This window comes from Molossus molossus, unplaced genomic scaffold, assembly GCF_014108415.1.
Source record: "Molossus molossus isolate mMolMol1 unplaced genomic scaffold, mMolMol1.p scaffold_m16_p_12, whole genome shotgun sequence".
Classification (NCBI taxonomy): domain Eukaryota; kingdom Metazoa; phylum Chordata; class Mammalia; order Chiroptera; family Molossidae; genus Molossus; species Molossus molossus.
In genome coordinates, this window is record NW_023425347.1 from 53850635 (window position 1) to 53868407 (window position 17773).

The following is a 17773-nucleotide window of genomic DNA, read 5'->3' on the forward strand; positions in this document are numbered from 1 at the left end:
ATTAATTAGCATTCTAAAATATGCTTGTCCTTGGCAAGTGGGTAATGAAAGAAATGACAGTGAAGAGGACTGCTTAGGTCAGGCGGGGATGATGAGGGGCTCAGGGACATCATGCGGCGTTCCTTTTCCATTTTCCTTTAGTCATGAGCATCTTTTCTAAGACAGAAGAGCCCTGGTATTTTAAATGCAAAGTTTATGAAAACAAAAATGAATTTTTGCCCTGATTGATTGTATTCTACTCTCCCACAGTCATCAATCTGTAAAATGCCCCCCAAACAGTCCCCAGCTTATAAAAAATTATTGGGGGTTGCACAGAATGGAGTACCTCTGAAATGGACAAGGGAAGATGCCTGGCTTCAATGGAATAAAGGGGGAATACTGGAGAATAAAAGAATCAGTCTACAATGCTTTCTGTTCAATTAGATTCTAGATACATCTTGGAGTTCAGATGTTTGAAAAATTCTTCCCCTTTGTTCTCTGACAAAGGCCTGGCACAGCTGCAGCTGGGGAAGACCAGCTAGCTACTGCAGACGCCCACACACTGGAAACAGCTGGAAGGGTACTTGTTAATCATCAGGTGCCCATTGGCTGCAGAAATTCCCTGAGTTTTGCACTAGGCTGGTCTAAGATTGATCTGCTGGTAGCAGGAACTGCTTTAGTATTGGACAAACATGATTGATTGCTTTAAATAAACGCAGAAGAAAAATGTGTTTCCATAAAGCATCAAGGCAAATGCTCATTGATTTAATGATGTGCCCCAAAGAAGGGCAGTGTGATGTTCAGCTGTAAGAATGGGTCATTTCCCTGGAAAGTGGAGTTCAGGAAGTAAGCATGTCAGGGGTAACTGAAAGTCCACAGAATCAGAATCTAAATGCTACCCATTCACTTTGAAGTACAGATTTACTGATTCTACTGGCCTCATTAAAGAAAAATAGCCCAAATAAGTTCATTATACAATATTGTGGCTTTAAACATAAGATCAGGAATCCCTAGTAATCAAACAGGATGTTTGAAGTAGTTAGGGAATCACTGATATAAACCTTTTCCGTGTCATGTGTTGAATACTAGCAATGTGACTACAGAGCATGATAGCTAAAGCATCAGATTGGGAAGTTCCTGAAGCTGCTTGCAGGGGTCAAATCCTTCAGATATGAAGATTCTTTTCCTCCCATTCATCTTTAAGAAATAACTTAGCAAAGCAATATTCGAGCTGTTTCCAAAGTCTACCCTCATGGGCCAAATTAGCATGGTTATTCACCAACCACATCTCTTACAAACCACCTGAGAGGAAACCTTTCCTCAAAGCTCAGATGTTGGGAGGATTTAAAGAATAAGAGGAGCCAATGGAGCTGTCCTGGGAGGTTGGGTGATTGAAATCCCCACTCCCACCTCCTCAGAAGTCTTGGCAGGAATGAAATGGGTGGGTAGATAAGGGGTGATCCAAGCTCTATAGAAATACACTTAGCCTATCATAACTTCTGTCTTTGATGGATCTTTTTATTCTTTTTTTTTTTTTTTTTTACAACATCTTCCTGCTCATTTTTTTCCTTTAAAGCCTGTCCTTAGTTCTTATTGTAAATGGATTTGTTTTTCTAGTACTCTACCTCATTTAAAACTCACATAGGGATATTCCTGATGGTTTGCAGAGATTACTACTGAAAAAAATCTGTTATGAAAGAGGTTTCCAGTTAATATCTTACCTAAGAAAGTATTTGAAATGTATTCAGACACCTGGTTCCCTGATCGGCTCATTTCTGAGAGGTGTGTCAGCTCCCGGTTCAGCATCCTTTTGAACTGTGTGTGAAGAACAAAAATGCATTAACCACCAAAAAAACACAAAAAACAAAAACAAATTATCACTTTACATGTTTACAACTTTTCTGTTTAAAAATCAAGAGTTTGGATGAGCAGAGACCATTAGATAAATGGTATTGTTTCTATGAAATACAATACCCCTTTAATAGTAAATTATTCCAATGTCACCTTAGGAAAATGAGATTTTCTTAAGACTTCTTAGAGTTAACATCTGATTTCTTTGGAAGATGCAAACATAGAAGTCAAGATAATTTCACTTGAAAATTTAAGACTATTTTAAAATACACTTATTGGAAATTAGCTCCAAAATATAATTTGAGTTAATAACCTGTATAGTGAGAAGGGACAGTATATAAAAAGTTTAAGGGAAAACAAAGAGGGGGAAAGTATCCTTTAAAAATAGCGTTGCACAAAACAAATAAGATGAAAAGACGGCCTATTTTAATACAATGTAATATAACATGCCCTTATTTCATAATAAGCAGCCTCACTGGGCTAAGTGACAACACAGATTAAATCATTACAGATGTTTTCTACTTCACAGAAAACATGCAGATACGAATGTTTCAAATTCTATCAAAGACAGAACAGAATTGAATGAACCCACCTTGATGTAACCCCAAGATACAGATAACAAATAGTTTGCCTCAGGCATTTTGGAATGTTCTCCTTGCCTCAATCCACAGATCCCTTTGAAAGAATTCACAGTTCTGAGAGAGCAATCGGGAAAGCCTTGCACATTCAGTGGTAAAATAATAAAAACTTAGAAGAGACAAAGCCTCCACCACTTAAGGCATTTCCTAATCCAAACAAAGCCCATCTCCGCACTCCATTCTTGCAAGAAGTCTTGCTCTCTGCTTCTTTTCTGGCAGAGGGAGTAATGAAGTCAGGAATTGCAGAAGGAACAAGAGCCTGTCCAGATGGATTCAGCTGGCTAGTGTGCAGCACTTATGAATTATGAATAGTCCTAGTGGCCGAAGGGGTTTCCACCCCAGCTTAGCCCTGCTCAGCTGAACTCTGCAAGGAAGGAGCAATTCTTCTTTCCTGAGGGGTTGCCAGATTGGGTAACACAGCCATCTTTTAAAAAGGAGAAGATTAAAATGGAGGAAGCTCCATGAATATTTAAGTAAATCTGAAGTCAGTACCCTCCCCCATTTCAACTAGGTGTTCTTAACCCTCTCTCCTCTGCAGAGAGCAATCCTCTGCAGCAGCCTCCGCACGGAGCTCAGCCACCCCAACGGTTTCACAGTGATGGTGCGTTTGATTAATTTGCTTTCTGAACATTTTTTAAAAAGAGAGAGAGAAAAGGATTAAAACTATGGCTGTTTACAGATGAGGCTTTTCGTATACAAACATATATTTTAAAAATTATTTTTGGAGGATTTTTTTTTTTTTTTTTGCTCACCAACAGTGTGCCAATGCATTTAGCCTTCTACAAGGACACAAATGGGAAAGAATGGTTACATTTTAAAAGTACTTCATATGCAGAAGGCAATTTTCTGCACTCCACCAGCTCGTTAATGTACATATTAGATGGCATTCCACAAATTAAACACATTTAACCTTTGGATCTAGGAGTGTGTTTAGAAATACAAGATACTGTTTGCTGCATGCATGCAGAACTATTTTGGGTTATGAATGACTATGCTTTTTTGGGGGGGTATTTTAGTGTTATATCTTCTAATTCACGTTAGAAATATTTAGGAGTTAAATTTATTTTTATTTAATTTTAGCAAGCTCAGGCATGTTGAGAAAGTCATTCCTTTCCTGCAGGCGCTTCCCCGCCCCTCATTGTCAGTGTTAGAGAACAGGCAGAGGACGCTAAGACTACAGTCCTACCGCAGTGGGATTCCCTACCCTGGGCCACCCCACTCCCTGCCTGCTCCCTTCTCTGTTACTCCACTCCAGGGCTCCCAGAAGTTCAGGTACAGCATAGTAAAGGAGTAGCAAAACACCATGGCAACAGCCGCCCCCCCAACACACACAATTGGCTGTCTTTCCTGTGAGGCATTCCCCTTTCAAATGCGCATCCTGCGCTGCAATGGCTTCACTTCAAGCATCAAAGCCCCATCAGGCCACTGGCTGTGCCCAGGAGACCAGGCCTTTTGAGGTGAAGCCAGTATTGGTGCCCGCTGGCCTGCTGCGCTTCGCACTGTCTCAAAGAGGCACAGTCATCCTCTCTGGGTAACCCTGCCTACTACGTTTCCCCACGATACAGTATGTCAGTAACAGTAACCAGGATCTCTGAGTCAATCACCTCAGCTACTGTGTTTTACTCACTGAACTTTTATGCCATTTTGAATTCCAGGCGAATCGCATAAGTTCCATGTTATTTGGTTTTTAAGACGTAACTGCTCAGGTCTGAATGGCATCTCATTTTCAGTTCTCAAGAGCCAGGCACTTACACTGAAGACGTAGAAGCTGGGGAAAGACGGGTTTCTATGCTCTGACTGATCAGCTGAACGTTGGCAAAGAAGCAAACTTTACTTGGAACATTGTAAAAATATCTTATGGAAATGCAGAGAGACAGATGATTTCTTTTAACTAAGCCTCTGCACTAGACTTAACCAAACGTAACAGGCAAAGAATCATCCTCATTTTGGTTCCTTTGGTCTCTCTGAAATATGCAGAAAGATTTTGGAGTCAATCAGGTTTGTTCTATTTAAATCATATCATTTTATCATGTATTTGCTAAATATTTATTAAACTCCTGAAATGTGCCGGCAAAGAAAGCACTGAAGATACAGCAGTGAAAAAGGAAAACCTTTTAATGCTTTCAATGAGCTTCCATCCTTGCAGAAATAGCCAGATACATCAGAGCATGGTAGTTAACCACAACCATTAGGAGTCTGGAGAGAGAAGGGCAGGTTCTTTATTAGCTGTATTGGGCCCTGAGCTCAGAATACAGGAGCAGGTAGAAATTCAATCATAAAAGACTAGGAAAGGGAAGACTTTTCTCCTTTCTTTCTATCACCTCCCATGGTCACAGGACCCTGTTGGCATACCTTATCAATCGGTGCCAATGTGGGAGCAGGGAAGTGACTCTCAGTTACAGGGCTGAGAAGGAACCAAACTCCTCACCTTTCCTGCATAGCCTTCAGAGGGGCCAGTACTCCTGTCGCAGTTAACAGATGAATACCACTCCCTTCTTCTCATGCCTAAAATAGTTCTATGAGCCTTTTGCTGGAGGCATGGAAATGTCGCCAAAAAACAAAGTCATCTTAAGGCAACCGTAAAACACACATAATGAAGTACGCAAGTGGCGGTCACTCAGTGTCAGAAACCGACCCAGTCCTTTAAATGTCGCTTAGCAACAGCCGTTGGTTTTCCTCCTCCGTAAGGGAGGGCCCAACCACACTGACTAAGGCAATCACTGCTCTCATCAAAAAGCATTTATGAAGGGCCCACTTATGTTGTGCTCTGCACACAAGGAGGAAGCAGACACAGACTTCGAGGAGCAGACAGGGGGGACCTTTTACATTCCAGTAACGTAGAGTCCAATTAGTGTGATTAGTGCTGGCCTGGGAGAAGAGACACATCAAGGAGTGGAATAGATCTGAATTGTGTTTGTGGTTAAGGCTGAGGACACAGCTGGGGAGCTCATCTTAGTTGGGTTTTCGGTGTCTGACTCCCATATGAGAGTTGCTTCTGTTGAGCTAGAGGCAGCTACAACATGCCGGACCAATGCAGCCGCTCATCCTCAGCTCTCGATGACAGTCCTGGGCAGTCACTTCACCCCTTACACACAGTGAGAGGGAGGCATGATTGTGGGGTCTCAGCCTCTCAGCCGGAACCGGCCATGACTGTGATAAATGCTGTGGCCGCCTCCTACAGTCTGGACACGTCAGTTACCAGCAACCAGTATTTCCCAGAAAACAAACCTCTTTCAACGCTACTGAGAAAAACAACCCAAATCAGAAACGCTTCAGTCCGTAGGACTAAGTTATCAACAAAAGAAGACAAGTATTTATCATCCTCCCAGAGTTTTGTATTTTAAGACTCTCAGAGTTTCCCTGCTCTCTTATCAAGCTGAGTATTCAGTCTAGAAAGAAAGGTAAAATAGCTCCAGAGAGAGAGAGAGAGAGAGAGAGAGAGAGAGAGTCCCAAGGAGCTATAAAACGGAAAGGGAATGGCCATCATTACTTTGTCCAGTGCCGTAGAGAAAGCCACAGACAGCACATGGTGGCAAAGATAAATGTGTTTCTACTACCTAAAGCACACAGATTCTCTTTTTCAGTTAAGAATCTGCTTTCACACGAAAGCCCTGTTAGGGTTTACCTAGAAAGAACATCCCCGGAGGAAACGGCCAAAGCCCCTTTTCAACACAGACAAGCCAGCTTTGTGAATGAACCCTTAGTCACACAAATTCCTCCACTGCTTCCTTAACCTTACAGCTGATCCCAGATGCGTGAGCACTGGAGAAATTGCAGTTATTTTTTGAAAAGAGAAAAAGATATTGTCTACATAAGTGATTTAATATTGTTTGCCTAGAAAATGTCTTCTCTATAAAATCATGTGAATTTTTTTTAAGTAGGTTACCCTTCATAGTGGGAAGTTATTTAAAATATCTAGAATAGCAAAAGCTGAAACTCAATTACAGGTGATTAAACATTTGGTTTATGGCTTCAGTTTTTCTTTAGCTTCATTGCTACATACAAAGATTATTTTTTTCTGAGGCAGATTCTTCTGAAGTGATGGTGCCCTTCATCGTTTTCTGTATTTCTCATCAGACGACTGGTTTGAGCTTTGTTGAATGTTCCACAGGCCAGCTAGGAACTCTCCTAGTAATGAGTCCTTAGTTAAATTAATCACAGTGGAGGGGTGGACTAGAATGATCAGAGATTCATGCTAGTCCTAAATCTTGATGTTTTTATGTTCCAGAGAGTTAAAAAAAAATCCAGGAGAGTAATAATCTAAGGGGCACACAAAAAAGCTACTTTTAAGACTAATCTGGGCTTGTCAGGGGATCACTTGGAAATCACTTAGGATTGATTACATATATCCTTCTGCCTATCAAAGACTAGATAAAGCAAGCACTTTCCTCTCCTTGATAACCTCACAATGAAAGCGGTAGGTGAAAATCGTGCGAAGGAAAAAAGTTACCAAAGAGAGAGGAAGGCAGCCCCAGGAGTTACCCTTGTGGGTGGCCGTCTACGCAGGAGCCCATCTGCGAGACAGGCGCCTTATTGTGTGGGGTCTTCCTGTTTTTGCAGTGTGAAACAACTGCCCAAGTCATTAAAGTCACAATGACTTTGTTAGGGACTAAATTTTGACTCATATTTTACACGTTGTTAGTCATAACTTAATAAGAATTCCCGGGCTGCAGGAAAGTGAAGGGGCTGAGAATCCCTCCCGAGATCGCAGATCCTGGTGGTAGCAGGAGGAAGCGGGAGCTGCGGTGGCAGCGTTCAGTGAGAAAGGGAAGGACAGCTTGTTTCTGGCTTGGTTCTGGCATTAACCAGATGTGTGATCCTGGGTCAGGTGAATGAACTTCTTGGGGCTCAGTATTATTTAGCTGTGGGCTCAGTTTCTTTAGTTATAAAACAGTTAGTTTCTGAGGTTTCTTCTAATTTAAAAACAAAAGTTGCTGCTTCCATTTCCCTACATTTACATGGGGGGGGGGGGATGAACGAGGACCCAAAGAAATGAAAGACTCTAATTCCTAAACATCTACACTTTTCTTTGCAAAATCTGATTTAAAGAAGTAAAATAGGGATAGAGTACAGTTTCTCTAAAGTCCTTTATCAAACTCACAATTTCCACAATTCTTAACATTTTAGATTGTCTCACAAGGTGCATCTCATCCCTTGTCTCCTTTATGTCTTTTCCTATAAACTCTATCAACTGTTTGCAACTTAATGTCCAGTTTCCTTAATGAAATGTTTGTCTTATTTGAGAGGCAAATGAAATGGAAAGGAGTGAGTTTGCAACAAGGTTAAGAAAGGAATAACATGCCATTGTCCATGAGCATCTACTTTGCTAGAGACTATAGTTCCATGATGGGCCACCCTAGCAAACAAGTTCTACTGTGTTATTATCTGGAGTAAACCTCTGGTACCCCAGGAAATACAGTCAGGTCCTTCTCACTGTCCATGTTCCAAATAATAAAGAAACTCATCTAAATATATTAGAATTGAGTGATTCTCTTAATGCCCAGGGAGATGGTAATCCATAATAAATAAGTATCTAATGAAAAACAAGCACAACATCTCTACCATAATTCTGCAACAAAAATTGGCGTTATGATGAGGCTAAAATAGAGTAAGTTCCACTTGCTGGTTAGAGGACAAGTATCTGCTCAAGTGACATTTTAAAAGTCAAAGTAGGGACAAACCACGAGGGCTTTCATACAGAGAACTGAAAAAAAATATCAAAGGAGTTTATATACAACTTTGAGTACAACTGCTCTAGAGCTTCAGACTAGATCTCAAATAGCCCTCAAAATTATTAGATATTTCTTCCTACCTATCTTCTTTGCTGATGCCCATTTTTCTTGGAATTTCTGAAAACTAAGAGGAAATATGGCACACATTATTGGGACACTAAAAAATTGATCGTCCCTAGACTCAAAGTAATTCCTATAAGTGTGTTTAGAGAAATGTCTCAGACCTAACATTGCCCTATCTCCAAAAGTTGTTGCAGTGACACAATTAAATAGACAAAAGATACTATAACTATGTATATTCAAAGACTTATATTCTCACTATGTAATTTTTTTTTTATTTTTATTTTTTTTTTATCCTCACCCGAGGATATTTTTCCATTTTTTGTACAGAAAGAATGGGAGGGAGAGAGAGGAAGGGAGAGAGAGAAACATCGACGTGAAGGGACACATCGAGTGGCTGCCACCCGCACGACCAACCAGGGCCGGGGACAAACTGCAACCGAAGTACGTGCCCTTAGCGGGAACCGAACCCGGGTCTCTCCGGACCGCAGGCCGACGCTCTAACCGCTGAGCCAAACCGGCCAGGGCTCTCACTATGTAATTTTAACTACACACACACATACACACATATGTAGGGTAGTGAGATTTAGTAAATAAAAATTCAGGATATCCAGTTAAATTTAAATAAGCCACAAATGTTTCTTTTTAGTATACCCCATATATTACATATTCCAAATATCCCATAGATTTGATTTCAATCATGTACTCATAATGTGTCAGGTTTAGAGGTGCTCCATATTTTTAGATCATTTAAAACTTCAACAAGAAATATAATAAATAAGACCTGCAACTGTTACTGGAGATTCACAATTTTATTTTATGTCCTTGACTCCTCCCTTTTAATCGGGCTAATAGAGATAAACAAACAAACAATACGAAGGCATTTTGGCAGATCTGGGGTGCTGGTCTGATAATTAAATACAGGAGAGGCCTTTTTTCAACAGATGACAAAAGTATTGCAGCAACTGAGAAAAATCAAGGAATGAAGGTATACTATTTAGTTATTCCTTTATTTTTCTATTTACATGTTCTACAACTTTTTCTGTGCATAACGGCTAAAATTTAACCTCAAACTTCCAAAGCCAGTTCTAAGGCCATGGGATGTTAACATGGTTCCAAAGCAGATGGCTAAGGTCATTTGAACAATTTCACAGCCAGAAGTTCTACAACTTACGATATTTTAAAAATTAGAACTCTTACCATGGATCAGACCCACAGACTATCCTGTTTAGTGTCCTCTCCTGACTGGGGAAAAACAAGACCTGTGCTTCGGGACCTTCTTATCTGACATAACATCAATGATGCAGAACAGGGGAAATCACCCCCCAAGCACTGCATTTCCTTTCATAACCCCATAAGTATTGGTCATGATTCTCTTTAAGAACAGATTCCAGTAAGATCTCCTTGATTGTTTGAAATCCTGCAGTAAGTATTGCTTTATTATCATTTCCAATACTTTATTGCAGCCACAAATATCTACCATAGCGTATTTTGAGATGACTACTTTACCCCTTTAAACACGTCATGTGGCATGTATTGTGTTAAATATTAATTATATTGATTTCATCTAGGAATTTTCACATACCTCTGAGATAAAAGATAATGGGATGCTTCAAAACCTGTCATGGAAATCATTGCTTCTGGATTAGTAGTTTCCCAGGGCTGGGACAGCCCCCTGGTCTGGAAATCCTCAAGATCAACTCTAGGGACCATCGAATAAATAAGGGAAAATCCTGGGCTACACAGACATATCCTTTTCTTCCCTAAAAGCCAACGTTATCTCTTATGTTATTTTGGTAATCCCTACGCTAGAATACACACTTTCAAATTGAGAAGGCTCTGTCACAGGTTGGAGACTTGAAAATAATTTTAAACCATAAAGGATAAAAACAGTAGTCTTAAGCAATTCTATCATTCAAAAAAAATAATTGTCGTTTTTTGCATTTTGTTTTTTTTTGTAATTAGCTACCACAATTTAGAAGAGATAGATGGATGTTTTGTACAACAATGCACTCCAAGATGTATAGGTTTGTTGGATTTGTGGAAGGCTTATAAAAGAAGTTTCAGAGTATGACGCATAGGTTATACATGATGCAGAGGGGGTTCTGGTTACAGGCTGACCTTACTAGGAGGGTCTAACAGTATTAAGAAGACCCTAAGAGCAGACCAGACAACATTCTGCATTATATAGGATCAACTGAGCATCCAACAGAGTCTGAGAATAAAATCCTGTGCTGTAACTTAGTCTGAGAAACTCGTCAAGTTGTTCAGTTGCTGAAGATTAACTTTTTCCATCTTGAAAATAAGAGGTTAGAAATAATATACATAAAGTGTTTGGCAAGGTGTTTGAGATCATTGTAGGAACTGTAGTGAATTCCACAGATCTGTACTTGAAGCTGAGTTTCCCTTCTGAATTTTAAAAGAATATGAGCTCATGGTGCCTTCTTCACTTGGGTTTGCATTTGGGTGGAGGCATCGGTTAGTTCTGTGGCACCTAAACTCTTTCCTTCTCATTGTTGACAACAGCTTGTATAATTAACTACAGAATTCCCACAATATGCTGCTGCAGGTGTGATGCAGTACTGTATCATATAGATTACATGACACAGGAGTGACTCAGTCGTTCTGGCTCATTGGTTGACAGTTTGATTATTCACCAGTGTAAGGAGTGTAAACCAGAACTGCCAGAAAGATAGATCAAGCCCATCAAGTGAAACCATAACTCAAAATGGCCTTGTATTGAAGCCATGTCATTATATATATATATATAAAAAAGTCTATTTGGAGATTTCCAGCTGTTGCTAACTCTGTCTATTGATGACTCCATGACTTTGTTAATTTCCTCAAATTTAGAGACTTTAGAACTCTTTATGTATTAACTAAAGGCCATGAGTGGCCATAATTTGCCTGACATAAGGATAATTGCTCCAAGTATGTATTTTGCTCAGATTTCCAAAGTTGAGATCTATCCAGTAACACATCTAAAGTAATTAAACATGTGGTTGGGGTAGGGATGAGAGGAGTATCAGCAATATGTCAGGAATGAAAAATATAACCAAACAATGGCAGAATGACTAAGCTGTTTTTTCCAGACACAACAGTTATGGAGGATATGGAGTGTGGCTGAGTTTCAGACACGTGTTCATAAATATACTTTCCAGCTGAGTGTGCAGTAGCTATTGCCAATCTCTGAAGGGCTTAGATGCTTGTCCAAAGGATGCAGACTTTTCAAGAGAAAGGTAAGCTGAATACCCTATTGCCAAACCAAACAACAACAAAAATGTGCTTCACAGTTCTGCTCACGTGAAAAGAGCACTGTCCCTGTCAACTTTGTTCTCTGTTATCTGACCTGGAATTTGGGAGAAGACTCAGTGAGCAAGATTTCACTGCTTTCAAGAGTCACTGTGAAGCAAGTGTGTGTGTGTGTGTGTGTGTGGCGGTTCTCGTTCAACCTAACCATTAGAAAAACTGGAGTTAGTCTTGGAAAGAACCTTCATGTAACATGGTGCAGTATAATAGGAAACAGGATTCCTGGGTTCTATTGGATTTGCCACTAACAACATAGCTGGTCCTGGACAAATTAGGTTAAGTTTGTGAGCCTCGTGCAATTGATCCAACAGGTATTTACTGGAATGCCTACCAGGTGCCTAGAGCTATTCTAAATGCTGTAACTATAAGAGTGAACAAAGTAAACACAATTCATGTCCCCAGTAAACTTACGGTCTAAGGGAGTAAAACCTAAGTTTTACAACAAAACCCAGAAACTATAAACTGTGAGAGCAAACTGTAAAACAAACAAGCTACTGAGTTAGAATAATTAGAGAAGAGATATCATCTAAACTGAGGTCTGGAAAATAAGAAGGAGCCTTGGAGGAGCTCTAGCTTTCAAGCTCCCTGATTATATGTTGTGTTAGCAAGTCATATAAGAATGTAATAAATTACCCTGTGAATTTACCTTTAATTTTCCAATCATTTGCCTTTGGAGCAAAGAGAATAAGATTTGATTCTAAGCATCTCCATTTAGCAGCTGAAGAGTTTGGACAAATATAATTATCTCTCTTGCCTCCTGATTTCATACTGAAAATGAGGATATCATACTTTCCTCAAGGTGAGCATCATATGAAATAGTCACATGAAATAACAGGTGAAAGCCTATGTAAATAGGAAAGGGCTCTTCAGATGTGTTTCTTTACATGTTACCTTGCATCTGGCAGCACGAAAATAACAAACTTGTATACACTTAAAGCGATAGGCCCTTTCTTTACTGCTCTATTCTGGCACCACAAGAAGCTTTGAGAGCAACAAGCTTTAAGTAAAGAAATGGGCCTTACACATCCCTGCATTGCTCCATAAAGAATGTTCCCTCAGGCAGAATCAAAGTTCTTGGGTAAATGTGGCTCTGGATCCCATGGCTAGAGTTGAAAAGCAGTGATCAAAAAAGAAAAATCTGTGTGGCCGGTGTGGCTCAGTTGATTGAGTATCGTCCCATGTGCCAGGCGGTCACTGGTCCCATTCCTGATCAGGGCACATCCCTGGGTTTGGCTCAGTCCCCAGTAGGGGGTATGTAGGAGGCAGCCAACTGATATTTCTCACTGATGTTTCTATTTCTCTCTCCCACTCACTTCCTCTCTCCGAAATCAATAAAAACATATTTAAAAAGAAGAAAGAAAGAAAAATCTCTTTTTAATTATTCTTTAATAATACCTCCTTTCTTTATTACCTTTATGAAAAAAAATCCTCACATTTTACCAATTTTAACCCAATATATCTCTCTTTAAAAAAAGAAAGAGAATCTATTACTGTTCAGGATTTTATGCTTTTGTTTGCTTATTTTTTCGTAAGGTTGTCCTATTTTAGGATTTACTTAGGGCCCCGAAGGGTCTTTTTTTGAAAAGCAAAATATAATCTTTCTCTGTTTGAAAATTTTAGGGTGCCAGAAATATAATACAGCATTAGACAATGGTCTTATCTTAATACTTTAAACATATAAAAGAAGGATATTTGTAAAAGACCATTTAAAGTACTACAATCAAAATAAAATAAATTATCTGAAATTAAACTATACCAATTAAAAATGTTTAAAGAATATACTGGTAAATCTTGATGAGATATTATCAGAAACTTCCATGCATTGGGTAAGAAATATGCAAATACATTTTGTGCAATCAGGTCTTGTGTGTGTTAAAATATAGCAGAAAAAAATGTCAGTGGCAGCTTACTTACCCTGTGAAGAACACAAATAATGTATTGGACCTGGCCAAGAAAAACATACCCATTGCATCAGTAAATGCAGGTGTATCTAAATCATTCTGACTCAATTGCAGATTGGAGTCAGCAGTAGCAATCTCAATGGATTGGAGCTGAGATAGGAAGGCACTATGCCCTTTCACCTTAATAGATGGGTAGTATTCTGGCCAGTTAAATGGACCCTCCTGGGCTATGAGGGGGATATTTAGAGCAAGAGTTGGAGTCCATTTCATTAGAGACCCATCAGAAGGTCCCTATCAAATGGACAGGCAAAAATATACTAGAAATGCATATCATTACTGGATGGTCTAAGCATAGCCCATGAATTAATTTTCTTGAAAATGCTAAAAAATACTTTAAAAAATATGTTTTTATTGATTTTTTTTAGAGAGAGAGGAAGGGAGAGAGATATAGAAACATCAGCTGCCTCCTGCAAGCCCCCTACTGAGGATTGAGCCTGCAACCCAGGCATGTGCCCTGACCAGGAATCGAACCACACTGGCTGGGCAATATTTCTTTTTTAATATGAATAAAATAATTAACCATCCTAGCATTTAAAAGAAACAAAAAAACACATAGTTAATTGTCAAAAGTCCCCACGTCAACAAATTTTTGAAATGAATAAATCAAGTAGAATTGCAGAGAGCTTTTAAAAATAAAATAAACCCCAAATCAACTACTACCAAGAGATAAAAGCCTTCAACTGCTTTACACTTTGCTCAATAAAGTTGAAGAGACACAGAGCTGTCCCTAGCTTGCAATCTGGAGTAGATACAATTAAAACCCCAGATGACTGAAATGTTAGCTAGGATATTTACTAAGATAGACAAGAGGGTGGTCTATGAAAATCTGATCAGAGTCAGAGTATTTAAGGCAGAGTTGAAAAAAAAAAAGAGAAAGCCAATAAGTCTGGCATATTAGGAATAGGTTCATAGTGTAGTGCCTGATGATGTGTTTGAGCCAAAGGGAAGTTTCCTAGGCAATGGAAAATCAAGAGGGGGTAATGCCCTATATTTTGTTATTCTTAACTTATAATAAATCTTACTTGTAGTCTTAAGTGCTTTCAGTAGATTTTGGGATATCATGGATAGAAACAAAATCAGAAGTCCATTGTTTCAATCAACAGGAGCTACTAAAATGTTAGTCTTTTTTTTTTTTTTTTTTTAACTCCGTCAGTTCTTTTCTTATACTCAAATGATTATCCTGGCTATTTAATTATCCCTTCCCTCCATGATCTCCTTTTGCATATTTTAGTTTTTTAATTCAAGTCTTCTATATCTTATTTATTTTAATAGCCAAAATACTAAGTTTTCTTACCCACCCCAAAATTAAGAAGTTTCTTTTCATTTTTTACATCGTATGCTAAGAAAATTTTATCTCACTTTGTCCTACAAGTCATGATTAGAAATGGGTAGATACCAAAAGACCAAAAGTAAAACTCTCAGATTATATCTTACGCATGGAATAATTTACCTTATAAATATTGTGACCAAGATGATCAAGTCTCCTTGAGTCATTTTCCCTTTTTAAGTAATTAGATTAATAGTTCTGAATTCATAATACTTTACAGCAAAATATTTGCGATAGCTGCTTAACTCAGATCTCTCCAAATACTAGAAATTCATTTTAAGATTTTTAAACACATAAAAATATGTTTCTGTCTGCTATCAATGAGATTTCTTTGATTTTAAATGTTTATAAAGCATTCATTACATTGATATTTTATCTAAATATGTAGCTGCCAACACTGTTGAATCTAACTCTACCAAGATGTTGGCAATCTGACTCAAGAATCCAGAAATCATGTTTGAGTTGGGAGAGCTCTGCATAGTCTGGGTCACTGGGCAGAAACAATCTGAGGTGTAGGGAGAGGGTAAAATTGACATCACCATCTTGACTGCAACTTCCTAAACTGACAGTGCTGCTAAGTAGCAGAGAGAACCCAAGAACTGACTATTTTCCATCAGCTGCTAGAGCTCCCCAATATATCACATTCAGTTTCAGAGAGAGGAAAAGAAAAATAGAAAGAAGTTGAGGACAGCTATACTAATCACGGGGTTTTTCTACTTAAACTTTGGCATTGGGATGAGTGGGAAAGCAAACAGGTTTCAGGTACATTAAAAATGTTCATGCCCTTTAATCCATTAATTCCATTGGTGGGAATCTAACCTAAAAAAGAATCAGGTCTGGCCAGTGTGGCTCAGTGGTTGAGCATCAACCCACGCACCAAGAGGTCGCTGGTTTGATTCACGGTCAGGACACATGCCCAGGAGGGCCTGATCCCCAGTGTGGGGCATGCAGGAGGTGGTCAATCCATGTTCTCTCTCATTGATGTTTCTCTCTCTCTCTCCCTCTCACTTCCTCTTTCTCTAAAATCAATAAAGGAAAAAAGGAAAAATAGATAAAAGTAAAAAAGAATCAGATTGCCTTTGTAAGATGATATTTTTTTCTGATAATATGTATTTGAATTTATAAATATATAAATATATATATAAATTTAGAAATTAAAACAGCAAAAAGTGAAGAAAAATGACCAATAACTCATAACAACTGTTTCCTGCTGGATTTTGATGACAAAATTTTCAGGAGTACTAAATTAGTTTCCTTTACTTAAAACGATTAAGACATGAATAGCTTTCACTCAATAAAGGTAAACAGACAATGGGAAAGTCATAGCACACTGATATTGAAAGCGGGAATGTCCCATGTCTTTCTCAAGTTTAATCAGCCATTTGCTGATGATGAACAGCAAGCTGAATTTATAATCAGACCTGTATTTTAGTACCCTATTCTTCCACTAATTAACCGTATGGCTCTGGAGAAGTCACCATAATAAAATTATTTCTCATTTGGATTGTGTTTTATATTTTACAAAGATCTTTGAGTACATTAGATATTTAATCCTCAATTTTTATAATCCTCATCTATAAAATGAAGTCTTCAAATAGATAATAGATAAGGCTCCCTTTTGGGCTTAAAGTTCTAGGATTTTATCTAATGCAACCATGTAAGACTATAACCAGAAACAATATAGATATTTTTTAAAATTTGATTATCAACTTTCACCATTCACATTGACCAATGCCATTAGATAGTTGCCGAATGAATACTCCACTTTGCCCTGCTGATCAGCATTAGTACACAGGCTGTGTGATTGCATTGGAGAGATATTTTAACTTCTCTTCTTAATATTTTCTTTCCAAAATAACTACTTAAAATTTATCTTTTTAGATAACACATGCCAAAACCTCTCATCCTAAATCTAAATTTAAAAAATTGTTTTAATGACTTTTACTTCCTATCTATACTCAAATTTCATTTTGATAATTGCTGAAGGTTATAACATAGTGCACTATGCTGTTGGCAAGGGTTGAAGGGAACTTGGCCATTTGGAGTTTTTAACGATCATTCTTAAGATTGCCATATTTTAAATAGCAAAAATAAATAAATAAATAGATGAAATAAAACCATGAAAATGAATTTTCTTTACAATAAATTCACCAAACTTCAACCTCTGAAGGCTTTAGGTTTCAAAAGTGGTATATTTTTAAAGTGCAAGTACTTAGCGGAAGGAAACACATGACCAATGAAAAGAATTGCATGATTTAGAGCTTTCAAACACAACTCCATAAAGAGAAAAAGATTATCAGACACTTCCCAAGACAGAAACAAAAGAAACAGGAGTTTTACTGTCTTCTTCATTTCTAAATAACTTAACAGTCCTTTCTTTGTGGAAACACTTGGCTACTTTAAAGTAAATCAAACAAAGGAAGTTACAGTAAAATGTCCAAGAGACTAAACAGTTTGGCAGCCGTTGAGGGAAACATCACGTACAAATGGGCAGGATGGAGGGGCTGGCAGGTCCCTGAAAAATGCTGAAGTGGAGGGATGTGAAGGGACGCACAGCACCAAATGGCACAGCGTCTTCAAGAGTGTGAATCTATCGACTGTGGCACAAGCTTGCCCTGGCACTTTGTGATTTGGTAAGTCTTGGCTTCCAGGGAGTTGAGCTCTCTGTGCTTGCTGAGCACACTTATTTAGAAGTAAAATGTTTTGGAAGAGTAATCTCCACTCTTGGCTTTTCTTTCATAGATAACAATGGCATAGATTTTGAGAGACTTTTACACTGAGACATACTCTAAAAGAAAAAAAAAAGGTAAGAAAGAAGTATACAAATGTAAAACAAATATTTTTCCATTAATAATTGTAATTCTATTTTTCAAAACTAGTGTTCTAGAATTATATTTGACACTCTAAACACAATTA

The 17773-nt window shown here is 38.4% G+C and overlaps 1 protein-coding gene across 5 annotated transcripts in view; it reads right to left on the reverse strand.

Annotated features, from left to right (window-relative positions):
• Positions 1–17773, reverse strand: part of PDE4B (phosphodiesterase 4B) — a 430432-nt gene that overhangs the window by 15883 nt on the left and 396776 nt on the right. For 4 of the 5 annotated variants that reach the window (XM_036257549.1, XM_036257550.1, XM_036257551.1 and 1 more), the window contains one exon: positions 1701–1794. In XM_036257549.1, coding sequence (XP_036113442.1) covers positions 1701–1794 — 94 coding nt within the window. Of the gene's footprint in view, positions 1–1700; positions 1795–2422; positions 3173–17773 lie in introns of those variants that run through there. The other variant, XM_036257553.1, reaches the window with a different exon arrangement.